The sequence below is a fragment of the Tiliqua scincoides genome, chromosome 1 (genome assembly GCF_035046505.1).
Source record: "Tiliqua scincoides isolate rTilSci1 chromosome 1, rTilSci1.hap2, whole genome shotgun sequence".
In the NCBI taxonomy this organism is placed as follows: Eukaryota; Metazoa; Chordata; class Lepidosauria; order Squamata; family Scincidae; genus Tiliqua; species Tiliqua scincoides.
This window is the reverse complement of record NC_089821.1, coordinates 17403426-17429792: the sequence shown is the minus strand read 5'-3', so window position 1 is coordinate 17429792 and position 26367 is coordinate 17403426. Positions and strand designations below refer to the sequence as shown.

At 45.9% G+C, this 26367-nt stretch overlaps 2 protein-coding genes across 2 annotated transcripts; both read left to right on the top strand.

Annotated features, from left to right (window-relative positions):
- Positions 1-3177: 3177 nt before the first annotated feature.
- On the top strand, positions 3178-12437 carry LOC136662549 (acyl-coenzyme A thioesterase 1-like). The gene is made up of 3 exons (XM_066639814.1): positions 3178-3750; positions 6376-6578; positions 10038-12437. Exons 1-3 carry the CDS (start codon positions 3210-3212, stop codon positions 10635-10637), a joined length of 1344 nt encoding a protein of 447 aa, XP_066495911.1. The 5' UTR covers positions 3178-3209; the 3' UTR covers positions 10638-12437.
- A 1017-nt stretch (positions 12438-13454) lies between these two features.
- On the top strand, positions 13455-26221 carry LOC136659447 (acyl-coenzyme A thioesterase 1-like). The gene is made up of 3 exons (XM_066636657.1): positions 13455-14031; positions 19085-19287; positions 20876-26221. The coding sequence occupies exons 1-3, from the start codon at positions 13509-13511 to the stop codon at positions 21449-21451; spliced, it is 1302 nt and encodes a 433-aa protein (XP_066492754.1). The 5' UTR covers positions 13455-13508; the 3' UTR covers positions 21452-26221.
- Positions 26222-26367: the final 146 nt, after the last annotated feature.

Below are 26367 nucleotides of genomic sequence, written 5' to 3'. Positions count from 1 at the left end.
ATCAGGCCATAGGCCCATCTAGTCCAGCTTCCTGTATCTCACAGCGGCCCACCAAATGCCCCAGGGAGCACACCAGATGACAAGAGACCTCATCCTGGAGCCCTCCCTTGCATCTGGCATTCTGATACATAGCCCATTTCTAAAATCAGGAGGTTGCACATACACATCATGGCTTGTAGCCCATAATGGATTTCTCCTCCAGAAACTTGTCCAATCCCCTTTTAAAGGCATCCAGGCCAGATGCTGTCACCACATCCTGTGGCAAGGAGTTCCACAGACCAACCACATACTGAATGAAGAAATATTTTCTGTTGTTTGTCCTAACCCTCCCAACACTCAATTTTAGTGGATGTCCCCTGGTTTTGGTGTTATGTGAGAGTGTAAAGAGCATCTCTCTATCCACTTTATCCTTCCCATGCATAATTTTGCATGTCTCAATCATGTCTTCCCTCAGGCGTCTCTTTTCTAGGCTGAAGAGGCCCAAATGCCATAGCCTTTCCTCATAAGGAAGGTGCCCCAGCCCAGTAATCATCTTAGTTGCTCTCTTTTGCATCTTTTCCATTTCCATTATGTCCTTTTTGAGATGTGGCGACCAGAACTGGACACAATACTCCAGGTGTGGCCTTACCATCGATTTGTACAACAGCATTATAATATTAGCCGTTTTGTTCTCAATACCTTTTCTAATGATCCCAAGCATAGAATTGGCCTTCTTTACCGCCGCTGCACATTGGGTTGACACTTTCATTGACCTGTCTACCACCACCCCAAGATCTCTCTCCTGATCTGTCACAGACAGCTCAGAACTCATTAGCCTATATGTGAAGTTTTGATTTTTTGCCCCAATATGCATGACTTTACACTTATTTACATTGAAACGCATCTGCCGTTTTGCTGCCCATTCTGCCAGTTTGGAGAGATCCTCCCTGCTCTTAGCTGTTGCAAAAGGAGGATTAGGCAACACAGTTGATAGCAGAGATACATGTCATAATTCTGAATACAGGGGTTTGTGTACTGTGACTGGCTGCCAACTGTACTGTGTACCCTATGCTCCACTGTAGGAAAGTGGGCAGGGTAGGAGTTTGTGGAAAATGAGATTTTCTGGTGTTTTTCCTTACCCATTGTTCTCCATGGGGTTATCTCTCCCTAGTCTGCTCTCACATTGGAGTAGCATTTTTCTACCATTGGGTGGGGGAAGCATCTGTCATCTGAAGCATGCTTGGGATATGTCATATGTTAACCATTCTTCGTCCTTCCCACGTGACATCCCAATCTCCTCTCCCTTTTGGCCTTTCCACAGGCAAGTTACACCAATGTCTATGCTATGTCAGCACAGCTGGTGGTCCGTGTGAAAGCAGGCCTTGTGCTCCCTGAGAACGAGCATTCTCATGGCCCTTTGAGGCTGTAAGATGTTCTGACAAAAACAGCCATGTGCCAGTTATAATGAGTCTTGCATTACTTCAGAATTGTACAACTGGAGTACCTGATCATTATCTGAGATCAGAGTAGGCTCAACATCTGATGATCGATACCAGCTAGAACAATTCTAGTGCCTCTTTTAATTACCAATAAGGGATTATTCCCTACCCAAGCATGGTTTATGGCAGTGTTTCTCAAACAGTGGGTTGCATTTCAGGTGGGTTCCCATTCATTTCAATATTTTATTTTTAATATATTAGATTTGATGCTACCATAGTATGTGACTGCATTTGGGGAAGTATTATAGATCTGTACTTTTAACAAGCTGCTATACTCCCGGGTAAGTCTGGGTAGGTTTGCAGCTTAGGATTGTAAAAATTTTCCTGCTTGATGATGTCACTTCTGGTCATGACATCACTTCCAGTGGGTCCTGGCAGATTCTCATTCTAAAAAGTGTGTCCCGGTGCTAAATGTGCAAGAACCACTGGTTTATGGTATATTTTTCATGCCCCCTTGGATGACACCTGACCCCACTTTCTGCCTTTCAAATCATGAAATCTGTGAAGAAAATGATACCATTTTCAAACTCCCCTAGGGCCCATCCTATCATAAGAACATAAGAAGAGCTCTGCTGGATCATGACAAAGGATCATGCCCATCCAGTCCAGCTTCCTGTATCCAACAGTGGCCCACCAGATGCCTCAGGGAGCACCCAAGATAACCAGAGACCTGCATCCTGCTGCCCTCTCTTGCACCTGGCATTCTGAGGTAGCCTACTTCTAAAATCAGGAGGAAGACATTTAGTTATTTGATTTTCTTGGTAAACCACATTGTGAAATTTTAGCTGAAAAGTGGTATATAAATACTGTTAACAATATACCCATCACAGCTTGTAAACTGTGATGGACTTTTCCTCCAGAAATCTGTCCAAGCCTCTTTTAAAGGGATCCAGGCCATCACCAAATTCTTTGGCAAGGAGTTCCACAGACTAATTATACGCTGAGTAAATAAATATTTTATTTTCTTTCCTATCCAATTTTTCCATCCTGGTGCAGCTGTGCCAAAGGTGTGTGTGTGTGCTACATGCCATGGTGGTGGCCAGTTACAGAAGCCTCCTCAAGATAAGGGAACATTTGTTCCCTGGCTGCACCAGTACTGGTAAGTGGAATAGTCAATGGGACTTACTCCCATTAGGTGTGGATAGTGCATGTCTACTCCCTTACCTTGACGAGGTTCCCTTACATTGAGGACTGCCCACCACCACCAGATGCAGCGCACACCTCATTAGTCAATGGGCTTACTCCCAGGTAAGTGTGGACAGGCCTGGGCCCTCAGAGCCCCCTCCTGTGCACGTGCCCTCAGGAGAGAGTCCCACTGGAGTCCATGGGCTTACTCCCAGGTAAGTGTGGACAGGCCTGGGCCCTCAGAGCCCCCTCCTGTGCACGTGCCCTCAGGAGAGAGTCCCACTGGAGTCCATGGGCTTACTCCCAGGTAAGTGTGGACAGGCCTGGGCCCTCAGAGCCCCCTCCTGTGCACGTGCCCTCAGGAGAGAGTCCCACTGGAGTCCATGGGCTTACTCCCAGGTAAGTGTGGACAGGCCTGGGCCCTCAGAGCCCCCTCCTGTGCACGTGCCCTCAGGAGAGAGTCCCACTGGAGTGAGGCCGGGGTGCTCCCTGCGCCTCCTCTCCCCCACCCCCCAAGTTCGGGTCCCGCGAGGCGTCAGCGGCGAGGGCTGCGCCCGCTTGGCGGAGGCGGGCCGGCGGCGGAGCGGGTGGTGCGCGCTCCCGGCCATGGCTCTGCTCCTGGGCCGCCTCCTGAGAGCCGGCCTGCGCCGCCCCCCCGCGACTCTCTCCTCCCGCTGCGTCGCAGGCATGGAGGGCGCCCGGCTCCGCTTCTCGCCCGACGGCCGCAGCCTGTTCGACGCGCCGCTGGCCGTGTCGGTGGAGGGGCTGCGGCCCGGGCAGGAGGTGACCCTGCGGGCGCGGCTGGAGGACGAGACCGGGGACGCCTTCGAGGCCCGCGCCCACTACCGGGCGGACGGCGCCGGGCGGCTGGAGCTGAGCCGCTCGCCGGCGCTGGAGGGCGGCAGCTTCTCGGGCCTGGAGCCGATGGGGCTGCTGTGGGCGCTGGAGCCGCTGCGGCCCTTCCGGCGCCTGGTGAAGCGCGACGTGCAGCGCCCCTTCGCCCTGCAGGTGGACGTGCTGGACGGACACGGCCCCCGCGGCCGCCTCCTGGCCTCCGGCGCCCACGAGCGCGCCTTCCTGCGCGACGGCACCCGCAGGATCCCCGTGCGCGACGGCAGGCTCCGCGCCACGCTCTTCCTGCCCCCCGGTGAGTGGAGGGCTGCTCTTCCCCTGCCGGCGCACTGCTGGACGGGGCTGCTCCTGGACGTCTTCCCGGGAGGAGCCCCACTGGCTCCAATGGGCCTTACTTCTGAGTAGACAGGCACAGATGGGGCTCTCAGGCTGCCATCCCATCCACGCTTTCTTGGGAGTAAGCCTATTGGGCCTTACTTCTGAGGAGACAGGCATAGATTGGGTTCTCAGGCTGCAATCCTATCCACAATTTCCTGGGAGTAAACCCCATTGGCTCTAATAGGACTTACTTCTGAGTAGTCATGCATAGGATTGGGCTGTAAGAGGAGCCCTGCCCTAAAAGTTCATTTTCCAGATTAGCAGGGTGAATTTCAGATTAAAACCCATTTCTTGCTGGCCCGCAGGTGAGCACTTTTGGTCCCTGTTGCATAGATGCAACATTGGGCAGAAATGGCTTGACACTTCCATTAACACTTCCATTGATAGTTCTGATTCCATCTTAAATGGAAGAATAACACATTCATGGTGGCATGAGCTATCACATTTGTCGTGTCCGACTCTTCATGACCCCATGGACCACAGCATGACAGGCCCCGCTGTCTGAAGTTTGTCCAAATTCAGGTTTACTGCCTCTATAACTCTATCTAACCATCACATCCTCTGCCTACCCCTTCTCCTTTTGCCTTCAATTTTTCCCATCATCAGGGTCTTTTCTAAAGAGTCCTCCCTTCTCATGAGATGACCAAAGTATCTCAGCTTCAGCTTCAGCATCTATCCTTCCAATGAACAGTCAGGGTTGATTTCCTGTAGGATTGACTGATTTGATCTCTTTGCAGTCCAGGGAATTCTCAAAAGGCTTCTCCAACAAAGCTATCATATGCCAGGGTGTAATTAACTTCCTAATAATTGGGCTGGCCTTATTCTTGGTGGTGGTGGTGGGGGAGCTTCTTCCTTTGTAATTTACTGCAAGGCTTGCTTGGTTAAAGCAATCCAGGTGCCTTAGGGTCCAATCATAACCATAACCATAACAATCAGGGCCCAGTGCCAACACTGGGTGTAGCATTTCAGTGCTACTTGAGGAGCAGCCTGAGTTAGCTGCTTGGTGTGGCAGAGAAGCCATGGCAAGAATTAGACAACAGAGACAGGTTTCAGAGAGGTTGAAAGTGCTGGAAGCAGGAGCAGGAATGAAATCAAGGGAGAAGTGAAGTGTCTCCCAGCTCCTGACCCAGCTTTTTATTAAGTCTCAAAACACATGATATAAGGCTACATAATAGGGAATTTTACAAAAGGATACTGATTCATACTGGCTATAACCAGCCGGCTCTAAAGCTTAACCACAACACATTCCATAGATATGGATATCCATAGATATGGATATGATTCCATAGATATGATTTCTCCGTAACATCTTCAAGGCTAGCTCTTTCTATAACTTTCTACACTGAGCACTGGCTTTTCAACACTTTCTACACTGAGCACTGGCTTTTCAACGCTCAACATAGATAACAAAGCGTTTGTGCAGTCGCAGGTGTGCCTGCCAGATTGCCAAATATGCAAAGACATATCAAAGCTCAGCGCCTGTACATTGCTACAACTGGGTGCTGTAAATGTGCTATAAAGCATGTTTACAGCACCTGGAGAATAGGGAACACTGGCACTGGGCCCAGTGCTGGCAGGAGAAGGATGTGCCAACACCAGAGGTAAGTGAGATGGCCAGGTGGCAGTGCGGCCTCTGGGGGGTGGGAGAAGGTGGGACAGGGGAGAAACTGGGGCAGGACGGGGTGGGACCAGCAGAGTCCTGCTCTGCCAGATCCTGAACGTGTTGGGCCAGAAGGCCCAACATGGAGGCTCTTGCATCTGTGCCGGCAAAATAGCCAGCACAGACGTGAGGAGACCCATTGCTAGGGCCAGGGCTTTCCTCTGGAAGGGGACAAAAGTTCCTTTTTCCCAAGGAGTCTCTTGGCAGCTACCTGTTGCCTGCTGGATACAGCAGTAGCCACTTTGGTGCCACTGCTTCAGCAGGTGCGGGGAAGCATAGGATTGGGCTGCCTGACTGCAATCCTTTATGTGTTTATCTTGGTGTAATTCCCATTAAGTTCAATGGGGCTTATATGGAGTGTATATATACATGAGATTGCACTGCCAATCAGAAATCAAGGAGGCACCTTTAAAACACCTTAAATCAAGGAGGCACCAGAAATCAAGGCACCTTAATATGTCAAACTAACATATTTTAATTTTGTGCTCCCTCCACTTTACACTATAATTTTAATAGGCTGGGTGTGTTTATTATGAAGAATACTACTTTACTGTCAGTCATCTGACTAAGTGATGGTAACTGAGGGTGCAGTCCTAACCAACTTTCCAGCACTGGCATAGCTGTGCCAGTGGGGCATGTGCTGCATCCTGCAGTTAGGGGGTAGTCGTGGAGGCCTCCTCAAGATAAGGCAATGTTCATTCCCTTAGCTTGGAGTTGCATTGCCCTTATGTCAGTGCTGGAAAGTTGGCTAGGATTGTGGCCTGAGTTTCTTCTCACCTTACACTTTTGTGACAATACAGTTTTTGACTATAAAGTGAATTTTCAATGCCTTGATATTTGGAGTCTTAATAAAGGCAATACCGTACCTCCTGTCTCCTATAGGTGATGGTCCCTTTCCTGGAATCATTGATGTTTCTGGAACTGGAGGAGGGCTTCCTGAGCATCGAGCTTGTCTGATGGCCAATTACGGCTTTGCCATGTTAGCATTGGCCTACTATGGTTATGAGGATCTCCCTAAGTCTATGAAGGAATTCCATCTGGAGTACTTTGAAGAAGCTGTAAATTACATGTTGAAGCATCCAAAGGTAGGGTCCACACTGAAGGCCTTTGCAAAATAGCAAGTTATTTCATAAGGCTGCTACATTTAAGAACGTAAGAACAGCCCCACTGGATCAGGCCATAGGCCCATCTAGTCCAGCTTCCTGTATCCCACAGCGGCCCACCAAATGACCCAGGGAGCACACCAGATAACAAGAGACCTGCATCCTGGTGCCCTCCCTTGCATCTGACGTAGCCCATTTCTAAAATCAGGAGGTTGCACATACACATCATGGCTTGTAACCCGTAATGAATTTTTCCTCCAGAAACTTGTCCAATCCCCTTTTAAAGGTGTCCAGGCCGGATGCTGTCACCACATCCTGTGGCAAGGAGTTCCACAGACCAACTGCATACTGAGTAAAGAAATATTTTCTTTTGTTTGTCTTAACTCTCCCAACACTCAATTTTAGTGGATGTCCCCTGGTTCTGGTGTTATGTGAGAGTGTAAAGAGCATCTCTCTATCCACTTGATCCTTCCCATGCATAATTTTGTATGTCTCAATCATGTCCCCCATCAGGCGTCTCTTTTCTAGGCTGAAGAGGCCCGAACATAAGAACAGCCCCACTGGATCAGGCCATAGGCCCATCTAGTCCAGCTTCCTGTATCTCACAGTGGCCCACCAAATGCCCCAGGGAGCACACCAGATAACAAGAGACCTCATCCTGGTGCCCTCCCTTGCATCTGGCATTCTGACATAACCCATTTCTAAAATCAGGAGGTTGCGCATACACATCATGGCTTGTAGCCCATAATGGATTTTTCCTCCAGAAACTTGTCCAATCCCCTTTTAAAGGCGTCTAGGCTAGACGCCAGCACCACATCCTGTGGCAAGGAGTTCCACAGACCAACCACACGCTGAGTAAAGAAAAATTTTCTTTTGTCTGTCCTAACCCGCCCAACACTCAATTTTAGTGGATGTCCCCTGGTTCTGGTATTATGTGAGAGCGTAAAGAGCATCTCCCTATCCACTCTGTCCATCCCCTGCATAATTTTGTATGTCTCAATCATGTCCCCCCTCAGGCGTCTCTTTTCTAGGCTGAAGAGGCCCAAACGCCGTAGCCTTTCCTCATAAGGAAGGTGCCCCAGCCCCGTAATCATCTTAGTTGCTCTCTTTTGCATCTTTTCCATTTCCACTATGTCCTTTTTGAGATGTGGCGACCAGAACTGGACACAATACTCCAGGTGTGGCCTTACCATCGATTTGTACAACAGCATTATAATATTAGCCGTTTTGTTCTCAATACCTTTTCTAATGATCCCAAGCATAGAATTGGCCTTCTTTACCGCCGCTGCACATTGGGTTGACACTTTCATTGACCTGTCTACCACCACCCCAAGATCCCTCTCCTGATCTTTCACAGACAGCTCAGAACCCATCAGCCTATATGTGAAGTTTTGATTTTTTTGCCCCAATGTACATGACTTTACACTTACTTACATTGAAATGCATCTGCCATTTTGCTGCCCATTCTGCCAGTTTGGAGAGATCCTTTTGGAGCTCCTCACAAGCACTTCTGGTCTTCACTACTCGGAAAAGTTTGGTGTGATCTGCAAACTTAGCCACCTCACTGCTCAACCCTGTCTCCAGGTCATTTATGAAGAGGTTGAAGAGCACCAGTCCCAGGACAGATGCTTGGGGCAAACCGCTTTTCACCTCTCTCCATTGTTACCAAAAAGGGCTCTTTTGTATAGGGGAATAATTACACCGCCCTTATTGAAAACTTCAGGACCATAGGCTGGATAACAAGACGGCGTAATGCAGAGAAATTCCCTTTTAGCTTAAGGAGGAAACTGAAAGAAAGATAACTTTTAATAAAAGATTATATTTTTATTACAAAAACACACAGGTAAACATAATGCACATGAAAAATGGTAAGTATATGTTTCTTGGTTCCTAGTACTTGCATCTAGGGTACCTAGCTTTATGGTGGTTGCATGTGAAAAGTATTTGGTGCATCCGAGGAAATTAGAAAGGGAATGGTTGTAGGGAAGGATTTTAGGGGTCCCTGGTCTGCCAAACCCAGTTGCTAACAAAGATGGGGAGAGAAGGGAAGAAAAAAGGGGGGGAAGAAAGAGAGAGTTTAACCGCCAGATGGTTACCTGTCTTGTAGAGCAGTTGGATGGGGGGGAGGGAGGGAGAGTCCTGTGGAGGACCCTCTGACACGGAGGGAGAGCCAGAGAGAGAGAGCATGTGGGCAGAAGCCCTCTCTTAAAAAGGGTTTTTGCTGACCTGGAGCTGACTTGGATAACCTGGATGTGATGTAGAGCTGACCTGGATGTGCTTGCTTACTACATACAGTTGGGTACTTGGAATATGTAAAACATTGAAAGGATTATCAGCAAAATTCAATATGGTCAAATGACTGTCTTCCTAGCTGGGGGAACTTACACAATAAGTAACCCAGGAAAGCAGTTCAAATCTGCATAGAGTACTTAAGCAGTGATTGAGTTAAAACAATACAATGAATAGGAGACACTTAAACAATGATTTACTATGCAAGACTTCCTCCTAGAGAGGTGGATGTTGTAACCATGAGCTTGTGGCTTGACCTGATTGTGACCTGTGTGTTGAGGTTTAATGCGTTTGCATAAACAGTGATTGGATTAGGAGACACTTTTGCATAAACAGTGCAGACATTTTTGCATAAACAGAGACTCCCACTCTCTGTTTCCTGGTCTTCAACCAGGTCTCAGTCCAGGAGAGGACCCACCCTCTAATTCCCTGACTGTGGAGTTTTTTCAGTAGCCTTTGGTGAGGGACTGTGTCGAACGCCTTCTGAAAGTCTAGATATATAATGTCCACAGGTTCTTCTGCATCCACATGCCTGTTGACCTTTTCAAAGAATTCTAAAAGATTTGTGAGGCGAGACTTACTCTTACAGAAGCCATGCTGATTCTCCCTCAGCAAGGCTTGTTCATCTATGTGTTTTGAGATTCTATCTTTGGTGAGGCATTCCACCATCTTGCCCATTATAGATGTTAGGCTGACAGGCCTATAGTTCCCCAGGTCCCCATTCTTTCCCTGTTTAAAAATCAGTGTGACATTTGCTATCCTCTAATCCTCTGGCACAGTGGTCATTTTGAGGGACAAGTTACATTTTTACATTTGAGAAAGTCTTGTGTAAGTTGATTCTGTGCACGTTATTTACCTAGAAATAAGTTCTGGGGGTCTAAACTTTGTGGAGCTCAATAGAAGCATTGCATTGAATTGCATCTTGAGGCTGAAATGTTATTTATTTTACACAGAAGTAAGTCCATTGTGTTCAGTTATATATTTTAATATTTGAAATAATAAAGTATTATTGGCTCAGGATTCTTTATCTCTAATTTTTAGTAGCTTAACTAAAGGTAGGTAGCATGGACTCTTATTCCAGTATAGGTGCGCATATGGCCTGTCACATCACTGCTGATTTCTGCTCTCTCTTTTTTTTTCCATCCTATTCAGGTTAAAGGCCCAGGAATTGGACTGCTTGGTCATTCCAAAGGGGGTGACCTCTGTGTCTCCATGGCCTCTTTCTTAAAGGGTATCCTTGCAATAGTCACAATTAATGGCTCTATAGCCAATGTAGGCGCCGTACTCCGCTACAAGGATATTACCATTCCACCTCTTGGCTCTGAAAGAAAGCGGATCAAAATTGACAAAGATGGAATTGCTGACATTTTGGATGCCCTGGACAACCCACTTGAGAGCCCTGGCTGCCAAAGCCTTATTCCAGTGGAGAAGGCTGAGGGACGCTTCCTTTTCATTGTAGGAAAGGATGATCGTAACTGGAAGAGTGAATTCTACGCTGCCGAAGCCTCCAAGCGTTTGCAGGCCCATGGGAAGGAAAAACCCAAGATAATTTGTTATCCTGGAGCAGGGCATTACATTGAGCCCCCATATATGCCAATGTGTCCGGTTTCAATGCATCTCTTGGTGGGCTGCAATGTGAAGTGGGGAGGAGAACCCAAAGCTCATGCTGCAGCACAAGTAGATGCCTGGCAGCAGATCCAAACTTTCTTCCACAAACACCTAAGTGATCAAAAAGTTGAAAGCAAAATGTGAGAGCTTTGGCTCTGAGATGCGTTTCTCCAAGTCTTGGTGTGTGGCTTGGGTTTCTTAAGCGAAACTTTGAAATTTTGGTTGCTGTTTCATTGGTCACAGATATGTTCTCTCAAAGGAAGATTCTCAAGAGATGGGGCCATTGTTTTCTTCAAACATTCTGCCTCAGCTCCTGGTTCTCTGTTACTTACTTATAGATTGGGAACTGGACAAAGGTGATAGGTGTGGTGCTTTGCCCTGAGAATGTAAACATGTTGGGAAATTGTAGGGACTGCAGTTTAATCTTCTCTATCAAGTGCCTTAGTTTACAGAAGATATCTCAGACTTATTTTGGACAACTGAAGATATTACAGAGTTTGATATATGATATCTTGATACTATCAAGTAAATAGAAATGTACCATCTTTTCTCTCAAGGTTTTTTTTCCTGAAAAAAATAAAAGGAACAAGTTATCCTGTTTTTTCTTACTAGGAACAGTCTGCTGCTTCTTTTTTGTCAGTGTGTACCTGCAAAAGGCAGTTGCAGAATTACTTGTAAGTTCCCCAGCCTGCTGTGTGAGGCAGGGATTGAAGTACTTCCTCATTAATAAATTTTGGTAGGGAGGTTTTTAACCTATCCATTGAAATAGAACTCTTCCTAGTTGACAGATCCTGCAGCCCTTTCATTGGAGCAGATCTGTTAACTGGAAGGATCTTGGTTTCAAGCAGCAGGCTACCAGGTTCAGGCATCTCTTCCCTACCAAGAGATGATCTCATGAGTTAGCACCTGTGCTGCTGCTTCACATTTTAAACTGGGGCAATTATCTGTGAGCAGACTTGGTGGTTGTCATGATATTCATTCAGACAGTGCAGACAGAAGTGACTTTGCTTGGGTTGTTGTATAAATTGTACCAGATTTTCACTGGATATATCGCATGGAAAAAGCTGGCACTAACATATTCCAGACTGCACTGTGTATTCCACTATTAAAATGATGCTCTGATTTTCCATGCACCATGCCATGTGGTAGATCAATCTACCTTAAGTGTTCCTTGTACTGATGTTGTATTATAAGGTTGGGGCAACCTGTTCACCTTAAGCCTCATGTCCTTATCAAAATTGTTGTAGTTGAGGTAACAGGCAATATGTTGCTCTCAGACTATAAAGTTGGTTTTAGAAGTTCTTGAATTTCAGTATGTAATTCAGAAGGGTTGGCAAATCTAAATTAAAATGAATTGTACTGATTTCATTTTGTATTCTGTTGATCTAAAAAGTATGAACTGACAAGAATTACAAGTATGTTATTCACGGTACATACTTGCTGCTGTTTTGCTTTATGTAGATTTATGTAATGACAAGCAACATAATATTACTTGATCCACCCCACTCTGGGCAGCCTAATCCTATGGGCACAATTCTAGTCGGCCTCTGCCAGGGCAGATCCAAGGGGGGAGCATGGGTGTGTGACCCCCCAAACTGTCTACCAGCAGGGAAGGGTGCCCACCAGGCTGGAGAGCAAAATCAGGAAGGGGGAACTGCTTCCCCACTGGTTGGGGTGCAGTGAGATTGTCTGGAATGGGAGCCCAGGTCTACCCAGCTGGGCAGTGAGATGCAAGTATCTTATGGTCTTGTGTGTGCTCCCTGAGGCATCTGGTGGGTGACTATGAGATACAGGAAGCTGGACTAGATGGGTCCTGGGCCTGATCCAGCAGGGCTGTTCTTATGTTCTTATGTGCATAACTGCAAAAGAGGATAAGGCACCCCAAAATGTAGGACATCAAAAAAATTGTAGAACATGACAAAATAAAAGCTACAAACACTAGTATCCTGATTTCATGTGGTTAATTCAAACACTATATTATTAAATTTAAAACTATATTACATATAATTTGTAATATAACAAGTAAATAACAAGAAGGGTCTGCACTGCCTGCTCTCAGGGCAAAGGAGGACATTTAAGTTCTTTTCCAGGACACAAGGCTAAAAAAAGAGGACATGACCTGGAAAAAGAGGATGTCTAATCCAGGGTGACCAGATGCAATTGAGGACAGAGTGCCTATATAAGAATTGCATAGAAGAGGGAATTTTGGCAGGAGCAGCTCCACATGGAAGGGTTAAAGGACAAGCCTTCTGAGTACCTGGCCTTTTCAACATCTTTTAACACCTTTTTAACATCTGGTTACAGGCCTGGGTCCTTTTTATAAACTGCTGCTGTTTTGTTACACTTTTTATCTGATTGCTGTTTTTAAGATATCTGTTTATTAATATGTTTTATCTTGTTATTTTAAATTGTTTTAATTTGTGTTTTTAATGATTGTTGTAAGCCGCCTTGGGTCCCTTTGGGGAGTAAGGTGAGGAATAATAATAATAATAATTTTTAAAAGCTGCAGCTGCCAAAATTCCCTCTTCTGTGCACTCTGTCCTCCATTGTATTTGGTCACCCTGGTCTGGTCACCCTGCATGTAGGTCCCAAAGCCAAGGACAGCCCAAGCCTATGCATGTCCACTCTGAAGTAAGTCCCTTCAGAGTCAATGAGGCTTACTCCCAGGAAAGTGTGGCTAGGATTGGGCTATCAGGGTGCAATCCTATGCACACTTTCTTGGGAGTACGCCCCATTGACTAGAATGGGACTTACTTCTCAGTAGACATGCACAGGCTTGGGCTGTGAGGCTGTGCACCCTTTCCCTGGAGTCAGTCCCATTGGAGACAGCGGGCTGAGCAAGTACGCCTAGGATTGTGCTGGGGATCGGGCTCTCCGGCATCCATTGGTGCTGCCTTGGGCTGAATCGGGCTCTCGGACGTCCATTGACGCTGCCTTTCGCTCCCACGTGGACCTGCAGGCGGTTTGCGCCCGCTGCTTCCGGGTTCTGCTCCCGTGGCCGGAGGCGCGCCCGGCATGTGGCGGCGGGCGGTGCTGCGGGCCTCCTGCGGGAGTGCGGGCAGGCGCACGGCTGTGAGCGTGTCGGTGAGCCCGGCGGCGGGCTTGGCGGACCGGCCGGCCAGCACCGTGGTGTCGGGCCTGGCGCCGCGGCAGGAGGTGACGCTGCGGGCGCTGGCGGAGAACGAGCAGGGCAGCCTCTTCGCCTCCTGCGCGCACTACCGGGCGGACGGCCGGGGCCTGCTGGACCTGGGCGCGGAGCCCTCGCGGGGAGGGGACTACGCCGGGCTGGAGCCCATGGGGCTCTTCTGGAGCCTCTCCCCCGCCGGCATGGAGCGGCCCCACCAGCGGCTGTGGCCCAGCAGGGTGAGGGCGCCCCTGCGGGTGCAGGTGTCCGTGCACCGGGGCCACAGCCCGCCTGGCGCCCTCCCCGGCCCGCTGCTGGCCCAGGCCCGCGTGGAGAGGTGGTTCGTCCTCCCCGAAGTGCGGAGGATCCGGCTGAAGGAAGGGCTGGTCAGGGGCAGCCTCTTCCTCCCCCCAGGTGAGTGGGGAAGGTGCTTAGCTGTGGTGCTTCTTGGTTGCCCTCCCACACGGTGGCGTAGCTAGAGGGGGCGGAGCGCACAGTGCCCCGCCCCCTCCAGCTACGCTACTGCAGCCACAGACCTGGTTCTTCCCAGCCCGCTTGGTCCTCAGGGCCCCGTGCAAACACAAAGCCTTGGGGTGGCAACACTTTCCTGGCAGACTTGGTTTGCCACTGCCTTCCCCACTCATGTTACTTTTCCCCATCAAGCTGGGTGAAGATAAGGCCTATCTTTAAAAAAAAGTTTATTGACATGCCATTTTCCCCCCTGTGCCCTACTTAGAGCCATCTTTCAAGGCCCTCTTCCATATCTGCCCTAGAAATGCAAAAAGCAACTGCCAGCCATCATCTCTGCTGTATGGGTAAAGCTGCCAAAGCAAACTGCTCCCTCTTACTCACAGAGACATGCACACTTCAGAGAAACAGACAGCGTGTCAGAGACACAGGGCCCAATCCTATCCAGCCCTCCAGCACTAGTGCAGCCACAATGCAACCTGGAGGAACAAATGTTCCTTTACCTTGAGGAAGCCTCTACGACTTAATTCCCCACTAAAGGATGCAACACAGCTGCACTGGCCCTGGAAAATTGGATAGGATTGGGCCCACACTGTCTTGTGTGAGACAGTGGTTCTCAAACTTTTAGCACCGGAACCCACTTTTTAGAATGAGAATCTGTCAGGACCCATTGGAAGTGATGTCATCAAGCAGGAAAAATTTTAACAAACCTAGGCTGCAATCCTACCCATACTTACCTAGGAGTAAGTCCCAGTTACTATCACTGTTAAAATAATATACACAGTAGCTTGTTAAAAGTACAGATCTGTAACATTTCCCCAAATGCAGTCACATGCCATGGTAGCATCAAGTCTAAAGTATTAAAAATAAATTGAAATGATTGGGGACCTACCTGAAATTGGCTTGCCACCCACCTAGTGATTCCAACACATACTTTGAGAAACACTGGTGTGAGAGACAGACTCTGCAGGCAAAGTGGCAGCTGTGGGAAAAAGAAAAAAGTTCTTGCATCCTCTAAATCAGTGTTTCTCAACCAGTGGTACAGGTAACACCTGTGGTACTTGAGGTGGTGTTTGGTGGTACTCACTGGACCCCTGCTGCTTGGTAGGGAGACCAGGAACGTGGCACAACAAACAGTGATAGAGGCTCAGCTCAGTGCGCAGAGTGTCAAAGCATGCTTTCCTGCACTCAAAAAAAGCCGTCCACCCTGAGCCTCTTACTGGTGTTTGTTGCATCATATCTGGCCTCCTAACCCAGAAGTAACTGGTGATGATGTCATCACCAGTTACCGTGTTTCCCTGAAAATAAGACACTGTCTTTATTTAAAATAAGACACGTTTTTTTTTTGGCTCAAAAAAACACACTAGGTCTTATTTTGGGGGTAGGTCTTATTTTTTTAAAATGTACAACAATCCACAGTTATTCATCTACAAAAATATACCATACAAAAATATCCCCTCAGCACCCAGGAGGATGCCTGCCTGCCTGCCTGTCTAGTCAGAAGTCAGTCCCTTTATAGTTAATGGGACTTACTCCCTGGAACTTGTGGAGAGCCTCAGAGCCTGGTAGGCAGGGTTGCCTCGCTTGCTGCTTCCTGCCTCAGCTCCTCCTCAGCGTCCTCTGCCCAAGGCAGCACAGCAGGCCCTTTCTAGGTGGTGTGCAGGAGTGCAGCGTTCCCAGACATGTTGTCCACCCGCCACACCCAAGGACCCCACCCACGTCCTGGCCCTAATCACAACTAGGTCTTATTTTTGGGGTTGGTCTTATTTTCGGGGAAACACGGTACTTCCAATGGTACTTTGAATAGGTGGACCATTTGAAATGGTAGAGCAGAGAACAAACGCTGAGAAACACTGCTCTAAATTGAGTATCTGTCTCTCTCACTGTGTGTATGTGTAAAGTTTTAAAATAAATAAATAAATGTAGTTTTATTTAAATAAACAAGTCTGTAGCTTGAGTTCAGCGACCTTGAATCTGAAGAAAGCTGATTCTCAGTTGACTGAATATGGTGGTTTTGAATAAATCTTGATAGACAATGAACTTTGTCCAAAGGGGTAAGAAGGCTTGGCTTGGATGACTTGCCCTGGCTTGTAACAGGGCAAAATTGCTAATTTAACAGCCCTTGTATGTGGTGGTTGTTTTGTGCCAGATTTGGGTTTGGTGTGGTTTTTCTTTGTAACATTTTGTTTGTACAGTTACAGACACAAGTACTCCACAGTCACTGCAGACAGGACATTAAAAAAAAACAACCACCTACTGTATTATTATTATTATACTTTATTTTTATCCTGTCTTTCTCCCCGAAGGGACTCAAGGCGGCTTTACTCTGTATAGCTTTCTCCTCCTGCCCCTCTTCTGCCTGGGAATCACATGTACTGTATTTAAAAACCCATTTTTGCCCGGCCCACAGGTGTACACATTTGGTCCCTGTTGCATATATGCAATGTTGGGCAGAAATGGCTTAATGATGGTTCTGGAACCTTGAGGTCATTCTTGTTAAAAAGAAAATTATAAACATTGTTTGAATGAAAATAAATTTTTTAAATGGCCTGCACTCACCACAGTTAGGCACAAGAAGAAGATAACCTTGTTAGAAGAAAGCTGCCATCCATTAGGGAGAAACATGGAGACACATTTGTAGAACTTGCTAGTCAGGTTAACATAACTTTAAGACAGCAGTCAAGTTAAATCAGTGGTTCCCAGCCTTTAGCAGCCTGTGGACCACTGAGGAAAAAATTGGAATTGTTGTGGACCATATGCAACCACCACTCTGCACACAGAAATCAATTAAATTTATAATGTTTAGATAAGTTTTATTATAGATTTATTAATTATTTACAGAGAAGATTTGTGGGTTGCTGCTTTTGTTGCCAGCTGCAGCCAGTCTGTTCTCTGCCCTCTCTGGTGGTCCGTGGGGGAAGCGCTTGCTTAGTGAGGCTCTGAGAGTGATCAAAGGTGATTTTATCCCTAAAACTTTACAGAACTTCTCAGGTCTCATGGATCTGCAGTGGTCTGCAGACCACAGGTTGGGAACCAATGAGTTTAAATAGCGGAACTTGTCAAGGGGCTTCATGAGACAGATCTCCCACTGATTCCTTTCTGTTTTCCTCTTTGCAAGGATTCTACGAAACTGACTTGTTGTTCCCATGCCCTGGGATCTTTAGAGGCTGTATTCTCATTGTGCCATATGTTGGAGTGCACATTTAATATGTTTATTTTACAGGGGTTCAAACAAATGATGGATAGAATGTGGCCAGAGAGGCACACTTTCATCTGCAGTGGGGTTGTAGTAAAATACATGCCTTCCGGAAATTTGTTTTGAATAGAATTAATACTGTGAATTATTAATTCTATTCCAGAAGACCTTATGTGGTAACCCTTGTACACAGTGTTGAGAATGTTCCCTTTGCTGCAGGTGATGGAGATCTTGCTATATTTTTCCTAATTGCAGCAAAGGCAGTTCTGGCTAGTGGGGTGTGCCGAGGAACTCCTTTTCATCCATTCAATTGCTATCTGAGGTATGGGATATATTTTTTTATGGAAAAGCTAACTTGCCAAACTTATGGGTAAGAGGATTTCTTTCCGATCTGTCACTTATGCTGATGATACAGATTCACAAGTTGTCATGCTGACTTTTTTTTTTGCCTTTACTTTTAAAATGTGCACTACATTTTGTCTGTAAGAGCCAGAGTCCTCCTTCCTACATGTATGTTCTTGGTCTGGAAATCAGGTCCTATGAGGAATGGTTATAAGAGTTTGGTATGTTTTTCATGGAGAAGATTAAGGGGAGTTACAATAGCTATCTTGATGGTTTGATTTTGGCAGTTCCTGAGAGCAGGGCTAGAATCAATGGGTTGAAACTACAGAGAAACCGATTTAGACTAGACATGAAGAAGAATTTCATAGTTGGCACTGCAACAGTTTGCCTCACGTGGTTATAGGCTCTCCCTCATTGAGGGTTTTCAAGCAGGGGCTGAATGGCCTGTCAGGGATGTTGAAGTCACCTGTGTTGAGCAGGGAGTTGAACTAGATTACCTTCAAGTCCTTCCAACTCTAATATTCGGTGATTCTGTGAGTATTAATATTTGTTTAATTCTGAGATTTCCTTTTTACTGAACATCAGGACTCAAGAGTCACTATAAACAATTGTAGCCATTGTTTTTTCTGTTCTGTGGCATTTGTGTGGCATTGTGTGTTCTGTTCTGTGCATTTAATGCACTCTATTATATTTCATAACTTGTGTTTTTAATAATTTTTTAAAATAAAGTTTAGAAAAAATGAGAGGCATGAAGAACAGCAGCAACATGGTATTAACTACCTTTCACTATCTCTTGTGAGCAAATGAAATATCAATATTGTTGCTGGATTAGGGACTGTGGGTCCAATCCTATTCAACTTTCCAGCACCAGTGCAGTCGCAATGCAACCCCAAGGTAAGAGAACAAATGTTCCCATACCTTGAAGAGGTCTCTGTGACTGCCTCCCACCCCAGGATGTAGCACACGCCCCACTGGCACAGCTGCACCGGCACTGGAAAACTGGATAGGATTTGACCCTGTGAGAGTAACCTCCAAAAATAAAATACAGTAATCCGTAATCTGAAAAAGTTCACAAAGATTTTTTTTAAAAAGATACTCTTTATTAGACTTAATTCTGTGAGCAAATTAATATGCAGGTTTTTGTCTTGGTTCCTACACTGGAGCTGTTGGAAAGGTTGTTTAATCTCAGTAGCTAAACCAGTGAAAGATGCCACTTTGCATAGTGTGATTTTGTCAATTCAAAAATGGATGTTATGAATACTGTAGAAATATAAAAATATGGGCACATAAAGCCGTGCTTCTTCTATATTTTTACAGCTATGTGATAAACATAATTTAGCCTCTCAGAACAATAACAACAGAAGATATTTTATATACGCACATTGCATTTTTAGATTTAACTGTTTGCTATGTTTTCTGTCCATTTCCTTATCACACAACATTGTCCTTTGTTTTCATTAGGAACTGGCCCCTTTCCAGGAGTGATAGATATGTTTGGTGATGAAGGTGGGTTAACCGAATACCGATCAGGTCTTCTGGCTACCCATGGCTTTGCTGCTCTTGCCTTACCTTATTTTAATTTTGAGGATCTCCCCAAGGTCATGGGAGATTTCCATCTTGAATACTTTAAGGAGGCAGTCTGCTTTCTGCTGCGTCATCCAAAGGTGAGTGTTGTCAGGAAAATACACTCACACACTTGATATTCTGGCATATTCTAATTCTTGTTAACAAATTACAGTTTCCTGAGTTTATACATAATGCAGTATTGTGGCTTGTTCTTAAAATGAAAACAGAAGCTTTCACTCTTCTTTTCTCATGTGAGCCCATGGCTTCTGTAGGCTCTTTCCCATAACACTGATGGGTTTAAACTGGGCCATATGTCTAAACTGGGCCATTGGCTCCTTTGTCCCATAGGGAAAACTAGGTTTCACATCTTAAATTCATGTGTGAAGGAAATAGTAGGATTTCTCTCTTGAACACTAATTGTGACATTCTAGGAGAAACTTGGTTTTATAAGTTATTACTGAAATATGCTTTGGGACAAGAAATGCATGCAAGAGGAAATTGATTGTGTCTTTATTTTTTTAAACCAATATTTAGTACATTTAGGGCCCAATCCTATCGAACTTTATCGCACCAATGCAGCCCCAAAGTAAGGGAACAAATGTTCCTTGACCTTGAGGAGGTCACTGTGACTACCCCACCACCCCAAGATGCAGCAAATGCTGTACCATTGTACCGGTTGTACCATTGGTACAACTGCACCGGCGTTGGAAAGTGGGATAAGATTGCAAGCTGCAATCCTGTGCCCACTTTCCTGGGAATAAGTTTCATTACACTCAGTGGGACTTACTTCCAAGTAGACATGCATAGGATTGTGCTGTAAATCACTTCAATGTAAACATATTCAGCTACTCTTGTTAATATTTTTACAAGTTTGCCAAATAAAATTAAGTTTTAAAATGAATAAAATGTTTGGAATTAGAATTTTGATATCCATTGTTAGATTTAATGTGTCTTAAACTGCAGTCCTTACACCCTTATACAATCCTATATACCAGCAGTACTCAAACTCTTTGGGAGTTTGAGCCCCTCTGTAAGTTCTTGTGGGGAGGGAACAGCAACACGATCACCAGACTCACATCGCTGTCGAGGGGCCCAGGGGCTTGCTTAAACTTACCAGAGGCTGGAGAAAGCTGCTGGGGGTGTGGGGAGCCATGCGCCAGCCTCTCTTGGCCCCCTGAAGCATTCAGACATTCAAAATAACTATTGCGACCCACTTCAGGTTTTCAGTTGCAAAATCAGAAGTGGGTTGCAGTCGTTATTTTGACAGTTTGCATGTTTCAGGGGGCCTTAGAGAGGCTGGTGCGTGGCTCCCCACACCCCCAGGAACCTGCTCCATTCTCTGGCAAGTCTAAACAAGCCCCTGCGCCCCTCAACAGTGACATGATTCTGGCTATCATGTTGCTGCCTGCCCTCCTCCCCACCCCTTAAGGGTGCAGAGGCCAGGGCTCTCTGGTTGGGGTGTCATGACTCCCCAGTTTGAGAACCACTGCTATATGCCCTGAAGGTAAGATCAATGAACACAGTGGAACTTACTTCCTAGTAAATATGTGTAGGATTGTACTGTTAATAATTTGGCTGTTATTTGTAGCTAAATCTATACCAGAGATGAATCTGTACTAGGAACATACTAATATATGCTCTTCTCTTCCCCTTTATAATTTCCACCCTCCCTTTTCATTTCTGAAGGTTAAAGGACCAGGAATTGGTGTTGTTGGAAATGGGAAAGGAGCAGAATTTGCTTCTTCAATGATGACTTTCCTTCCAGAAGTGGTGGCTGCTGTCTGCATTTCTGGCTGCAGTTCCATCACAGCCAGTGCTCTCCATTATGACAAACTGACTTTGCCTGGACTTTGCTTCAACATGAGCAGAGTTAGTATTTCTGAGAGTGGTGTGTTTGATATTTATGAAGCCTTGGATGATCCATTGGACCCTGCTAATTCAAGCTGCCGTATCCCCATAGAAAAAGCTGAAGGCCACTTCCTTTTTGTGGTAGGGGAGGATGACCGCATATGGAAGAGCTCTTTGTATGCTCAGATAGCCACTGAGTGCCTACGCCAGCATGGAAAGGACAACTTTAAACTCTTGAGTTATGCTGGAGCAGGCCATCAAATTAATCCACCGTTTTCCCCAGTTTGTCTAGTATCTTTAGATCGTGTTCTAGGGGTGCCTATTCTGGGTGGCGGAGAGAAAAGAGCTCATGCCCATGCCCAAGAACATTCTTGGGAGAAGATTCTGGAGTTTCTGCATTTCCACTTGAGATAAATACCCACATATCTGAATACCAAGAGAAGTTGGGTAAAGGTGCAAGACAACAACAACTACAACAACAACTACAACAACTACAACTACAACTACTACAACTACAACTACAACAACAACTACTACAACTACTACAACAACTACAACAACAACTACTTTATTTTTACCCCGCCTTTCTCCCCGAAGGGACTCAAGGCGGCTCACAACAGATTAAAAACATAATTTAAAACAGATAAAAACATATTAACACATATCATAAAAAACAGCAGTCAGAATAAAAAAAATAGGTAAAAAGAGCATAGAGCAGCAGCAAGTCATAAAAGAATCAGGCCTGTAAAAAATATTAAAAGATGTTAAAAAGGCCGAGAACTCAGAAGGCTTGTTTAAACAGAAGGGTCTTCAGGCCTCGCCGAAAGGTCTCAAGAGAGGGAGCCATTCTTAAGTCAAGGGGAAGGGAGTTCCATAGCGTTGGTGCCACTACTGAGAAGGCCCTATTTCTTGCCGCCGCCCTACGTACCTCCCTAGGCGGCGGCACTTGTAAAAAGGCCATCTCTGATGACCTAAGAGGACGAGCCGGATTGTATGGGAGTAGGCTAATACCCTGGCCCAGAGCAGTATAGGGCTTTAAAAGTCAAAACTAGCACCTTGAATTGGGCCCGGAAACAAATGGGCAGCCAATGCAGCTGCTGGAGAAGCGGACCAACAGGGTCGAACCACCTACCTCCAGTAACCACACGGGCCGCGGCATTCTGCACTAGTTGCAGTTTCCAAACCTTCTTCAAGGGCAGCCCCACATAGAGCGCGTTACAGTAATCTAACCTCGATGTCACCGAGGCATGGATCACCATGGCCAGGTCTGCACGATCCAAGTACGGCTGCAGCTGGCGCACCAGCCGAAGCTGAGCGAAGGCCCCCCTAGCCACAGCCGCCACCTCGGAATCCAGGAGCAGCTGCAAGTCTAGGTGGACCCCCAAGCTGTGGAGGGGGAGTGCAACCCTTCAGGGGTTGTGCAACCCCATTCAGCGCAAGCCGATAGTCCAGCACCTGCATCGAGGATTTCTGAACCAGGAGAGCTTCTGCCTTATCCGGATTTAATTTCAGCTTGTTAGCCCCCATCCAGATCCTCACTGCCTCCAGACAGCGCTCCAGGCCCTCAACCACCAGTCTGGAGAAAAGGAGAGATAGAGCTGGGTGTCATTGGCATATTGATGGCACCCCACTCCAAACCCCCGGATGACTTCTCCCAGCGGTTTCATGTAGATGTTAAATAGCATGGGGGCCAGAATTGAGCCCTGTGGCACTCCGCACCTCAAAGGCCAGGGTGTCGAACAGGCATCCCCCAGCACCACCATCTGGGACCGACCCTCCAAGTAGGAGTGGAACCACTGCAAAATAGTGCCTCCAGCTCCCAACTCGGCCAATCGGCCCAGAAGGATACCATGGTCAATGGTATTGAAAGCCGCTGAGAGGTCCAGCAGGACCAACAGGGACGCACTCCCCCTGTCCAGTCCCTGGCATAGGTCATCCACCAAGGCGGTTTCTGTTCCAAAGCCCGGCCTGAAGCCAGATTGAAAAGGATCCAGATAATCCGCTTCATCCAAGACCCTCTGGAGTTGGGACACCACCACCCGCTCAATTACCTTGCCCAGAAACAGGATGTTGGAGACTGGCCGGTAGTTATCTAACACAGTGGAATCCAGGGAGGGCTTCTTCAGGAGGGAGCGAACCACTGCCCGTTTCAAAGCGAGTGGTAACGTCCCCTCCATCAAGGAAGAGTTGACCACCCTCCCTGTCCACTCAGCCAGTCCACCCCGGGCAGCTCTTATCAGCCAAGCTGGGCAAGGGTCAAGCAGGCAGGCAGATGGCCTCACACTCCAAAGGAGTCTGTCCACATCCTCAGGCTGTACAAGCTGAAAAGAATCCCACAACACAGGACAAGCAGTTGCCAAGGGGACATCGTCAGACATTGTCAATGTGGCATCCAAGTTGTGATGAATACGATCGATTTTATCTGCAAAATATTGCGCAAACACGTCACAGCGGCTGACCGTGTATTCCTCCCGGTCTACTGGGGAGGCCTGATGGAGGAGGCCCTGCACCACACGGAACAGCTCTGCCGGACGGTTGTCAGCAGACGCAATGGTAGCAGAGAAGAACGATCTCTTCGCTGCTACCACCGCCACAGAATAGGCTCTGTAATGAGCTCTACTCCGTGTCCGATCGGATTCATCCCGAGTTTTCTGCCACCGTCGCTCTAGATGCCTGCCCTGCCGCTTCATCATTCGCAGCTCCTCAGTGAACCAAGGAGCTGCTCCGAGATGCAACAAAAGGTGACTCAGGGACTGATTTAGAAGACTGGAAAGAACTGAGATATGTTATTTATCGGCTTGGTTAAATTACCTTCGAAATGGGATGGCAAGATAAGACTGGACTAATTCAGGACAGTGGTTCTAGGTGTGTTTAAAGAAATGTTATAGTACTGTAATAAAGGGTGTGGGGGGTGCATGATTGGGGATAGAGAACAATAGACCTCATTTAGGTGCTGTTTATGTTTGCCCATCTCCTCAAAGATTAAAGGTGGAGCACGACAACAAACTATACCTGCAAAATGGAAAACAATCAGCTGGCTATGTCTCTGTCCTCTTCAGATTATGTATCCAGAATGTGACTGGACAGAAAGTTATCTCTAGCAAACGCTCCCTGTTACTAAGAAGCTTTCTTAAACCATGGAGACAAAAAAGAACAGAGGTATGGCTAATCTAAACTTCTGGCTTTAAATTGAAAACTGTCAAGGGCCGTAATTCTCTGTGGATGCAGAATTGCAATTCCCTAGCCCTAGTAACTGTTGGAAATTAAAGTAGCAACCAATTTAATACCAGGATTGCCAACAAGGACTGCAGTGGGCCTGTACACCCCTATGTTTTAAGCATTACAGTATTCCACCTAATGGAGACGGGACACGATTGCCATTCATTTAACGTTTATGCAAAAGAGGGATTCATTTAGATTTGTTACTCTGCTGTCCCTTGGGTTGAGAAGAAATTTGCCTAGTATTTCTCCTTACAGAGGATGGTATATTTCAATATTATATTATTATAATTTCAGAGCGCGATACCATAGTCTTTCGAGACTGAAGGTTGCCAACTAGAATTATTATAACCATTGGTAATATTGTGTAGTCGTAACCGAACAGACTGAAGAACAGACATGTTCATCTTCAGTCTTGTTCTTCAGTCTTTTAATTATTTGTTTTAAATGAAAATTTAAACTGGGTGTTGCTAGAATTTTCAGAATTATACTTTCCTTCTTCCCTGCTGTTCTCTCTGAACTATGGTCCTGGTCTCCTGACCAGGTTCCAATAATACAGGCAATCTTAGCATCAGACTCCACTTTTTATTGCTTTTTATTGAGAGGAAAAAGAAAGAAATCAAAGGAAGTTTGAACTAGATTCATCAGTTGAGAGTATGGCTGGGAACCATGATAAATTTAACTCACACTACTGATGGCTGAAGCATTAAAGAGTGACCCAGCAGTCACTTGTAGCAATGTAACTGAAATATCTTCAGTTATACTTTTGATGCCTGTACTGTAGATGAACTAAAGGTACAAATAAGGCAGGCAGTCTTTTTGAATGTGACATATTTCCCCTCTGCATACTAATGCAGCCACACTGATGGCTGCTGTTCCCTAGAACAGTGCTACTCAAACTGTAGCTGTAGACTGGCCCTGGTCCGTGAGCCATTTACTACTCATTCAGAGCGTAACTCCTTTGGCTTCCGGCTTCTCCCAAGGCTTGCCATGGGACATGCACCAACCCTCATGAGAGGCTAGAGCAGCAGGAAAAGATGAAGGAAGTTAGAGAGATGAGGTAAGAGCTGAGAGCTGATGTGCTACAGGTCTATATAGCACCAGGCCATGGAGTATTGGGTAAAAGAAATTGCTGGTCAACAATGACAGGTACTGTGAGAAGCAGTGCCCTGGAAAATTGAAAAATGACAGGGTTAGTTAAGATACAAACCCATAATGCCAAGTGGTTTGTCATTGTGAAATTATGGTCTTTAAGAAATACAGTACCAGGATTTCTTTTATTTATGCTGTATGTAATAATAATTCCAAGGTTCTCTCTCCATGACTAAGTCAAAAAGCTAAAGATACAAAAGAATTGTGCAACAGTTGCTAACGAGTGTTCATATTCTTATATATCTTTAGTGGTTTTCCTTTTCTTCTGATCGTATTACCTTAATGAGCTTGAGAACACAACCCCTTTTAAAATGAATTAAATATTCAGTGCATGTCTTTTTCCAGATTTTGCTTAAGATAAAACATTATTTTTGTAAACCTCCTTTTTTACACTCCTGTCAGTGTGCTGATTCGTGCTGTTGAGAAGATCACAAGTGTGTTAACTGTTTCATATTCTGTATAGAAATGAACATTTCAAGATATGTAAAGTAACCTACGTATTTGATTTCTTAGTATATTATATTTGTGGCTTTTTACTTATTTCAGTTTGTATGCGTACAATTAAAATCTTTTAAGAGTGGGTTTATTAATGACAAATTTGCTAAATGTGATGCAACTTGGCTTATTTATTAACACAAAGTTTGGGCAAAAGGAGTAATTTAGCCATGTTTTGCCTAATATGATATGAAAATAGTGCATGGTTAAACTGTTAACCATGTTGGAACAGATTACATCCATATTTCTCAGAGATTTGCTTTTCTCTATATCCTGAGTGAGTTCTTAGTAATACATGTCCCCTGGTTTCTGGTGTTATTTGAGGTCTCCTTCCATCTCTTTTTGAATGTTAAAAATGCAATGTATCTGCATGCAAGTGTTTGGAGCAGGATTGTGATGGGGTGACTTGAGTGGGGAAATATGTCTTTCTCCGCTGTTTCTGGGCTTCCTGGAGGCAGTTGGTG

Excerpts from the sequence above, each read along its gene's own strand:
- LOC136659447 (XM_066636657.1), top strand. The coding sequence starts at position 13,509 with ATGTGGCGGCGGGCGGTGCTGCGGGCCTCCTGCGGGAGTGCGGGCAGG. Across the intron at positions 14,032-19,084 it reads CAGCCTCTTCCTCCCCCCAG|GAACTGGCCCCTTTCCAGGA; the intron begins GTGAGTGGGGAA and ends TGTTTTCATTAG. Across the intron at positions 19,288-20,875 it reads TTCTGCTGCGTCATCCAAAG|GTTAAAGGACCAGGAATTGG; the intron begins GTGAGTGTTGTC and ends TCATTTCTGAAG.
- LOC136662549 (XM_066639814.1), top strand. The coding sequence starts at position 3,210 with ATGGCTCTGCTCCTGGGCCGCCTCCTGAGAGCCGGCCTGCGCCGCCCC. Across the intron at positions 3,751-6,375 it reads CACGCTCTTCCTGCCCCCCG|GTGATGGTCCCTTTCCTGGA; the intron begins GTGAGTGGAGGG and ends TGTCTCCTATAG. Across the intron at positions 6,579-10,037 it reads ACATGTTGAAGCATCCAAAG|GTTAAAGGCCCAGGAATTGG; the intron begins GTAGGGTCCACA and ends CATCCTATTCAG.